At 38.2% G+C, this 10,138-nt stretch overlaps 1 protein-coding gene across 2 annotated transcripts; it reads right to left on the bottom strand.

Annotated features, from left to right (window-relative positions):
- Window positions 1–258: 258 nt before the first annotated feature.
- LOC113756088 (ABC transporter C family member 14-like) lies at window positions 259–9,217 on the bottom strand. 2 transcript variants are annotated; one of them, XM_027299883.1, is made up of 12 exons: window positions 9,148–9,217; window positions 5,938–8,123; window positions 4,738–5,058; window positions 4,165–4,251; window positions 3,436–4,065; window positions 3,073–3,237; window positions 2,653–2,947; window positions 1,947–2,161; window positions 1,538–1,843; window positions 1,220–1,283; window positions 869–1,108; window positions 259–499 (listed from the first exon to the last, which is right to left on the bottom strand). In XM_027299883.1, the coding sequence occupies exons 2-12, from the start codon at window positions 8,080–8,082 to the stop codon at window positions 399–401; spliced, it is 4,569 nt and encodes a 1,522-aa protein (XP_027155684.1). In that variant the 5' UTR covers window positions 8,083–8,123; window positions 9,148–9,217; the 3' UTR covers window positions 259–398. The 2 variants fall into 2 exon arrangements, with proteins under 2 accessions (XP_027155684.1, XP_027155685.1); XM_027299884.1 differs by lacking the exon at window positions 9,148–9,217 and adding an exon at window positions 8,667–8,719.
- Window positions 9,218–10,138: the final 921 nt, after the last annotated feature.

Raw genomic sequence — 10,138 nt, 5'->3', positions numbered from 1 at the left:
CTGTTCACAAGATTTTAATATAGCGGCAAGCCAAAAGAGGAAGAAGAGGGGAAGAGGGAGAGGGAGAGGGAGAAGAGGGGTGGCGGGTAGGAGATGGGGAGAGAAAAAATGCAAAAAAAAAAGTTTTCTTTTGCTGCTTCAGCAATTTTGGGAAAGGGAACAGGGGAGGGGGAAGGGGAAGGGAGGAAAGAACAGAAAAAAGAAAGAAAAAAAATGAAAAGAAAAAAAAAATTTCATCTTACAAAAGTTTTTCTACAACTTTTACGGTGATCTACAGTAAAATTTTAAATAAATTTCCAAAAAACTCAGGTTTGCCAAACAGGGCCGAAGTTGTGGAAAATATAATTCAACCAACAAGAATCAATCTTCAGCCCATTCCAAGAATGCTAGAATCAGAGCTAGAGTTCAGAAGATCGGTTGGCATACTCCTCAACCAATGCTCCAAAGAGAGAAGGCTTCTCCAGCAAACTCGATGGCTTGTCAAATTCCTTTGCTTTACCTGTTCAATGCACAAAAAGAAAAACAATAATCATTTCACCGAGCTTCGGTGAAAGCAGGAAATCTCTATTAGGTGCAATCATGAAGAATAAACCCAGATCAGGCAAAGTCAGAGCGCAACAGAATCATAGGAAAAAAGCGCATGATTAATTTAGGTAATCTGGCTGCATGCAATCAGGAACAGATCAAAGGTAGGCCAAAATGGCGACATTTTGACAGTCTACTTGTTCTCAGAGGAATTATTTGCTCAAGAAATAAGAAACGAAAAATAAATGAAAACAAAGATGCTTGACTTCAGAATGGTACTAGGTCCGCTAATGTCAGTATGTGATGAAGCATGGCTGAACTACGGGGTGGGAGAGCCACAAACCTGCATCAATTACAAGAACTCTATCACAGTCCATAACTGTTGGAATTCTATGGGCAATGCTTATAATTGTACGGGAAGAGAAGTCCTCCCTGATGATCTTCTGGATCACGCCATCTGTTTGTGAATCAACTGAGGCAGTCGCCTCATCCATAAATAAAAGTTTGCTGCGTTTTAGCATTACACGTCCCAAACAGAGAAGCTGTCTCTGCCCGACACTCCAATTTTCTCCATTATCAACAACTAAAAACATTAACCAGTGAAAATTCGTATTCTTTCAGCGGTAGCATTGATAACTAATAACAGCAACTGAGAACAAAATAGAAGCAACTGATCAGAATTACACTACAGTACCTAAAGAGTCCAGCTTATCGGGCTTTGCAGCTACTACCTCCTTCAGTTGGCAGCGCTCAAGGCTCTGTGGTTCATAAGTTCACGGATCCGTGAGTATTAACTATAAAAAAACAGAAGAACTAAGACGCTACAACCAATCTCGGCAAGCATGGTTTCTATGTATGGAACAGAATCACAAAATCACACATTAAAAAAGTGAAGTAACCACAGTCGACAGATGCTGCATACTAGAAAATGTTAAAACCATGGCACATGCTGGGGGAAATCTATTTAGCTTGAGGTCCAAACTCAACTACTAACAGTAATAGTTCTCTTTACCTTCCATATCTCTTCATCAGAATACTGTCCAATTGGATCAATGTTGCTTCTCACAGTTCCTTCAAAAAGAACAGGTTCTTGAGGGATGATTCCAAATCGAGACCTAAGATCATGCAGCCCAAGAGTGCTAATGTCAATGCCATCAATAATGATTCTTCCTCCTGAAGGCTCCACCAACCTAAAGAAAACCTGGATCAAAGTTGATTTTCCACCCCCAGTTCGACCAACAACACCAATCTTCTCACCCCCTTTTATGCTGAGTGTTATTCCTTTGATAACCAGAGGGGTATTTGTACGATATCTTACCTGTTCAGAATACATACAAATGAATCTCTGGAAACTTACAGAATACCATATTAATGAAGCAGCTATTCATCATAAAAACTTGAAGAAATACAGATTGAGCTACCTGTAAGTCTATGAGCTCAACATTGCCCTTGTTTGGCCACTCTGGAGAAGGAAGGCAATCTTCTTTCTTCCAGTCTGCTTCTGATGGTATATTTGTAAATTGCTTTATCCTCTCAACTGAAACCATTTTATTTTCCAAAGCACAACTGACATATATTGCCCAGAAAAGCACACTGTTGAGGGACAATCCATAAGAGAGAGATAACCCCACGTTCTCTGAGCAGCAAAGTGTAGATCAGTAACATCTCTATTGCAAAAGCTAATTGCAGTAGCAAGGACAGAGGAGAATGATGACTGGAAGGGACATTATATTTTCCAGTTGTATCATCCATTTATAAACTTTGTAGGCAGCAAATGATAACAGGAATCAACTGAGAATTATATGAAGAAATTAATTCTGTAACCTGATCTTTGAAAATTCCTTTACTAATGAACTTGAGAAATCCCATTAAAATGATAGAAAAGAAAAAGAGGTTGATTATACTAGATATTATGATATTTCAAAGGTTTAATAATCCAGTTGACCAGTTATGAGTCTATTTCGTCAAGAAAGATGAAAACTATGTCTTCAGTTTTAACCTATTAACAACCTTATTTTCCCAGGTAATAATACCACGAACTGATAAATCGGGAGTCATGCCTTTATATCAATATAACCAAAAAAACTAGTACTTTGTCATTAATAAGGATTTAAGTAGATTATACACCTGGCTTGATGATAGTGCTCGGCAACACGATCATAAACAATGCAGAAATGCAAAGGATGAAGCTCCCCATGAGTTCCAAACGAAAACCCAACCATTCATTGCACCCATAGTTGTGGAAGTCCATACGCAGGTTCGAATTCACACGGTTAACGTTTTCCTGGCAAAACCTTTCCTGCTTCCTGAAACAACGGATTGTCGTAATTCCAGATATACTTTCCGAGAAGTGATGGATAACTGGTGCTTTTGTAATAGAGTCAAGCCGAGTCAATTCACGTGATGTTGCAAGATAGTACCCCTGCAACCCAAATGAGGAATAACTTAGTCTTAGCACTAATTATCTATCTCTTGCCAAAGAACGGTTTAAAGTCTTAGTTACACTGAAACAATTTAACCTTTAAGCTCCATAAATGATGCACATACCCGAAACCAGTAATTCAGCCAGCCAAGTGGAATCAATAGTAAGACGGTTGGCCAAGCATTTTGACATGTGATGATGATGATCCCAAATAGTGTGATGTACATGGAAATGAAAAAGTTGGTAAAAAGTGGGACAAATACATCAATATTAGTCTGATCATTTGACGCCTGCAAAATTTTATGAAACAACATATCAATGAATCCAGTAATTGAAACATGTTCAGTTACTTTGAACATTTCTTTTATATAATCTAGTTTTTTCCCCATGTAATCTAATGTAGCTAAATGTACATATGGACGTGATTTTATTTTTTCCAGCTTGGCACCAAAATGGACAACCCAACCCGAAAGTGCAGAAAACGTTACCCGGCTTAAAATTCTTCCAGAAGGTGTAGTATCAAAAAATGACATTGGAGCGTGCAATATGCCGTGAAGAATTCCTTTGAAGAATATTTGGGACGTCTTAAGCCCCATGAATGTAAGTAAAAAAATTCTCATCAATATCAGCACAAAGGAACCAGCTGCTATAATAGCATATATCCCAATAAAAACAGAAGGATTGAATGACATAGCACGCTTTCCTGATGTTTCATAAGCCAACCAGTAGTCACCCGCCATTAATGACCCTTGCCACAACACAGAAATCAGCAACACCGCAATCACACCCCACCACCCTAAAGATTCAGTGCAGTATAGTTTATAAACATGTAAGCTGACTTTCCCAGTTTCTCTCTCCTCTTCCTTGATAAGTTTAGAAGTTCCCCGATCAGATTGGGTCTGTTCTTGAGATTTCATGTCATCGTTTTCTTGTCTAGGACTAAAAGATGCTTGAGGAGATGTTGGTTGATCAACTGAAGTTTTCCTGCGCTTGGAGCTTTCTGCCTCAACAAGTTCCATAGATGACTCATGCGCAGCCACCAAAGATTTGAAATCCTTCCCAGATTCAAGTAGATCATTGTAATTTCCGGATTCAGCAATCATCCCATCTCGCATAACCTGGTTTCAATATTAAGAGGTCAAGTCTATGATGCCAGAATCCACATATACACATGTACAACCTAGGAAAGGAGGAGAATAAATGAGCATAGGACATACTAGGATCAGATCAACATTGTGTAAGAAGTCAACTTGGTGTGTAACAAGCAAAATGGTCTTCTCTCTAAGGGTTCCTCTAACACATTCCTGCAAGAGAGACTGGAAAGTGTTAAACAGCATTTAATAACTGACAAACTAACAACAAGGGCTACTGGAATATCACAACTTCAATTGAAACTAAAAAGACGAATCACAATGTCAATGCAGAACAATATGTATCAACTAACAAGCATGTCACTCAAAGCTTAATAATCATGTTAATTGGAGCCTACAAGGAATGAAGCCAAGGGATCAACATAAAATTTCAACAAAAGCATCATACATCATTAACAAATGGGCATTCGCAAGTAGCAGGCTTGTGTTCTGGTTCTCATTTAACAGTAATAACAAGAAAATGGAGAAGAAGAGGACCAAACTGAGAAAATTATATCAGTGACTATAGCTACTACAAACATCAGGTCACATCTAATTTGGCAAATAATTGGAGAAATAGGACATCTTAAAACAGCATTAAATACTTTCAAGATATAGATATCACAACCATTTTGAAAATCATTTCAAAACTCTTATCACCTTGAATATTTCAGAACCAGTTTGAGCATCAACTGCACTAAACACATCATCAAGTAGATAGATATCACAATCTTGGTAAACAGCCCTGGCAAGTTGAATTCGCTGCTTTTGCCCACCACTTAGATTGATGCCACGCTCTCCAATTTCAGTCTGATCTCCAAACTCCATCATATCCAAGTCCTTCTCCAAACAACAAACCCTAAGAACTTCCTTATATCTCTCTTGGTTCATTGACAGACCAAAAAGGATATTTTCTTGAATTGTCCCATTCTGAATCCATGAGGTTTGTGCAACAAAAGCTGTGGTACCACAAACCCTGAGCTGCAGCAACAAATAGTTGGTAAGCTTGTAATGAAATGTGTTAGCATTATAAAATAAGAAGCTTTCCTGCATGACACTCAGGAAGCTTTTCCTCACAACCAACTTGTGGCCAACAAAGAAGAATATAATGGGCTGCCCCTATTAAGAAGTAGTTCACCAATGATACTAAAAGGTGTTCCCAAGGATAAGAACTTTAGGGTTTGGAAAATGACAAATAGCCCATCATTCAATATGTAAATCATAACCCCCAAAGAGTCGAATAACGAGGACAAATACGCACCCCAACCCAAGAAGTTTATGTGAAGATTTGGTCGATGTTTCAGAGGTAATCTGGTTAGAGTTTGATGGTTGAATCATTTGGACCTACATCTTTGGAAGTTGAAATTGAACCAATTTTTCACAGACAAAAATTACAATATATGTGATTTTCAAATATAGACATAATGTTTCCAATTACTTGAACCAACAACTGGGCAAACTTAGGTCTGTCGGCCACAAGTAGCAAAAGGCAAAATCTTCCAGTTACCAAGCTCTGATGCACAAGCAAGACATCCAGAGAAAACAAATCACTGTGCTCATGTATACCATAAGATAAACACTTTGTGCTCATGCTGTCTGCTGAATAACACAATACGACATTTAAATCGTATCAGCAAAATGAGAATCTGTGACGCGGAGAAGAAGAGGATGAGTGAAATCCCTGAATAGTCTATTACTTGGACAAATTACGTGCAAGGCAACAATCAGATTACGAACCATACAATGAACAGAAATAAATACACAAGGCACACTAAAAAAAAAAGAGTACTTTTCCAGTGACAAATGTGAAGTAATCAATTTGATATAGGGATAAGGCCCTGAAAAATATTTCATATGTACCTTTCCTGATATTTTATCCATCTCGCCAAGAATTGATGCCAGAAGTGAAGACTTCCCTGATCCTACAGTCCCAACAATCGCTGCAAGCTCGCCTTTTCTGATCATAAAATTCAAATCCTTTACAACTTCTTCCCTGCTTTCTTCATCCCAATTAAAAGCCCCATCTTCCACCTCCACAGCAATCTCACTTCCACAACCTTCCACCCTCTCCACTGAATCATCCATCAGTTCCTTACTCATCATGTACCTATCCAACCTATCCAGTGATATCATTGCCTGTGAGAGTGAAATCATAGACTGTGGGAAGGTCCTAATAGGTTCTTGCAACATTTTAAAGAGTGAGATAGCAGTGAAGACTGTTCCTGCATCAAGTGGAACCCCCAGCAGGATCGCACTTCCAAATGTCAATGTAGCTATAAATACTGGTGTGCTCCAGAGCACAATAATATTTGCACAAAACGAGTACAAGAATTTGGTTAGCCATGCAAACTCTGATTCACGGAAAGATTGAATTCTTTTGTTGAAATGTTCTTCCCAAGCCTGAAATTTGATTACCCTCATGTAGTTAAGCATCTCATTTGTTGCTTTCATTCTGGAGTCCCTATCTTTCATGATATTGAACTGGAACCGGTTATTCCTTCCAGTCCCAAACGCCACAAACACCATAATGGATACAAGTCCAAGTAACGCTACAATGGTCGAAATGCCTAGGTAAGTATAGAGGATACTTAAGGCAACGGTAACTTGCAATGGCATCAACCATAAGGCATGCAGTTGTATCATCATATCAGAAAGCTGTTGCGCATCCACGGCCATGTAGTTTACAATCTGTCCAACACCATGAGCTTGTCTTGCTGAGCATGAAAGTCTCAAACCCTTTTTGTACAATGAAGTAATGAGTGTGGAGCGTATCATCATCCCAAGTTTCTGGGAGTTAAAATTGAACTGGTGTGAGCTCAGAACTTCCACAAACTTGGATATCAAGAGAACAACTACAAGGTAGTATCCTTCATAAATTGAGGTCCTCTTCCCAGATGTATAATCAACAAACCGATCGATCAGTGTAGGCCCCACATACATGACGCAAAGCCTCACAATGGCAAGGATGGCAATGAAGGTAACTTCCTTCCAGAAGCAGCGAAACAATGTAGTTCTCACAGGGTGCTTTGATTTTTCTTCAGGTTTAGGCCACTTCTGTTGAAACAGCTCTGACATGCGCTCAGCTCTATGCTGTGGTGAGAGAATTGGGACATCATCAAGCTTTAGAGGGGATTTATAGCCTCTTACCAAAAGAGAATTAACCCAGAGCCAAAAAGCTTTTGATACAATGGATGCTGTAGCAAACCCACTCACATTGGAGGATTTATCCTGAAGTGGTTCATATAATGTGGTCTCTCCATTTATTATTGATTCAGAACATCTAATTACTAGGATACCGGTAGACCCCTTAAGGGCAACAATCAGAAGAATAATCAACAAAGGAAATGCAGTTATTGAAACAATGTCATCTACTCTCAAGACTGAATCAGTTTCACGGGCAGATATTATGCGGATAAGCGCCGAAGTGACGAACAAAACTTGGATAATGAAGCTTGCAATCCAGTAAACCCGAAGAGATAATGGATGAGTAACAGCTTTGAACCTCTTCTCATGGAGAATTAGTACTGTGATCACTACATGGGTTAATGCCTGAAGCAACCAAAATAGTCCATCGACAACCCTCAATGAGCCCTGGTTACCTCCATTGAATGCCAGAATGCACAAAATTAAGGAAGATAAGGCTAAAACAACGGTCGCAATCAGAGTCAACTTATACCAAAGGTTAGCTCTAACAGGCGGTGTGCTGCTCTCAATGAGAGGCTTGCTGAGGTTAGAACTCAATTCATGTTTGGTACTAAATCTAGACCATAGTTTTTGTATTGCAAAAACAAGGAAAGCTATCCACAGCAGAATGGCAATGGAAGATGACAGAGCTCTCTGAGGACAGGGAGACAGGAAAAGGAACCTTAGCCATTGAACAAAGGCTGAAACTGTGGAATCCTCTGAGGATTGTACCACAGAAGCGGAACAAGAAAGCGATGTGATCCAAATAGGTGAAGACATCTTTGCTATGACCTCTGCCAAACCGACATACAGCATAGCCATACAATGATTTTATCTCACAAAGAATTCATCCTTTCATTCTCCTGGAGAAGGAAACAAGATGAGCATGTTAAAACAATACTTGGAGAACTCAGCTAAAAGAATAAGAATCCAAAAGGTTATTATTATAAATTATTACAAAAGGCAGAAATGAAATCAAAATTGGCCGCCCCCCCCCCCCCCCCCCCCTCCTCCTCCTCCTCTTTTCAAAGTAAAGGAGGCTGCAGTTTCGGTACTGCAATTACTAATTCCATTTTAGAATCTGGGATGATGCGCAGTACTTTGAAAGCATTTTGGGCAGACCCAGAAGGAAAAGAAACGGAAAACACTCAAAAAGAAGAAGTTAGAAAGGAGTGATCCAGCTAAACATTTCTCAAACCAAACATGATCAGAATTGAGATTATAAACAGCAGCCTTCAGACCTCAAAACATCTAACCTAAACAATGTCAATCATTATACGACTTTGTTAGTGCCATCTTCAGAAATGACTTCACAAAAACGAAAAAAAGGACCAAAATTTTTAGCAGACGAGATGAGAAGGAACAACAAAAAGCGCAAGGATTAGTTTCCAGGTGTCCAGACTTACACAGGAAACGTCGCCGGCTGAAACAAGAAATAGCAGGTAAAAAGCACTCCCACTCACTACTCAGTAGCAAAAATCAAATTTCAAAAAAATAAAAACTTAAGGATGTTTGAGGGTGGTACTCTGGAATAGGAGAAGAGGCCAACTCTGTCTTGTACCGCAGGCTCAAAGTGACCAAATTAACGTGCGAACCAAGACCTTGTTTGCCAGCTAAGTTTTTTGCCAAATTTATTTATAATAAACTTTTTGAAAACTTTCAGTAACTTCAAAAAATTTTTCAAAATTTTTAAACTATTTACTTTAAAATATTTTTAAAAAAAACACAATTCAATATTTTTTTAAAAAATTTCTAGAGTAAGTTACAATAAAATTTTAGACAAACACTCAAAAAACTTATTTGACAAACGGGCCAATTCAAGACCAAATCATCATGCAAGCACCTACAGCGAGGAGATGGCACGTGATAAGAATAAAATAAAGATACCTATATTGATCCTAGGATTCTGGAGAAGCCTCTCACTTAGTTTCCTCTCCTTCTCTCCCTCTAGTGTAAGGCTTCATTTGGATAGGGTGAAATGGACAGAAAATAAAGTATTCAGAGAGAAAGGACAACCATTTCTTTCCTTTGGGAGTTTAACAAGTACAGAAAAGAAGTGAAATGAACGGATAAAATCTCCCTCCAATTGTTGAAAATTTTTCCGCCCAAAAGTGGGAAGAAAAGGACGGAAAGATGATGGGGCGCCAAAAGACATTTTTAATATGACAAGTTTGTCCTTTAGAAGCTGATACAAAAATTCATTATTCCCAATATATCCTAAAACTGATTTCTAAAAGCACTATGAAGCTTTCTCGGTGGTCCTGTGTCATATACTTTCACTACTTCCAGCAAGTTGCGAAATCAGAAAACTTGGCTTTCATTGGTTCTTCACCCATAATTCACCAAACAAAAGGTATTTCTTTAACTCAATCTCTCTTTCTTTCTTTGCTTAGTCTTCACTAGAGCATTGTGAAAAAAGTATTTTTTTTTTGTGTAGATTCTTATTGTTTATACTCTAAATTTTTTGTTCGTTTTCTGTCATAAAATTCTTGTTAATGAACTCTTGATTTTATATTATTGATTTGTGATTATATCTTGCATGGTTATGGTACATGACAGCTTTAGTGGTGATAAATGGATATGAAATTTGAATGCATACAATCTGTTTGTTTATTTGCCTATGTAAGATTCAAATTGTAAAATAATCCATCTAGAGTTCATAAACAATACGTTAGCCTCTTTTTATTATAATAATGCATCTTTCTTTGAAATGATTAACAAGATGATGATACTAGAAGTATTATTTTGAATGGTGGCTGATCGTCAAAACCAAAATGAGGTCTAACAAGATGGTGGCCATATGGCAATAGAATAAATCATATTTGGTTACGTTAGTTGATATCAGTAAATCTCCTAGGCTATAGCAATTCTATTTATA

This window comes from Coffea eugenioides, unplaced genomic scaffold (genome assembly GCF_003713205.1).
Source record: "Coffea eugenioides isolate CCC68of unplaced genomic scaffold, Ceug_1.0 ScVebR1_1957;HRSCAF=2900, whole genome shotgun sequence".
NCBI classification, from domain to species: Eukaryota; Viridiplantae; Streptophyta; class Magnoliopsida; order Gentianales; family Rubiaceae; genus Coffea; species Coffea eugenioides.
This window is presented reverse-complemented; position numbering and strand designations above follow the sequence as displayed.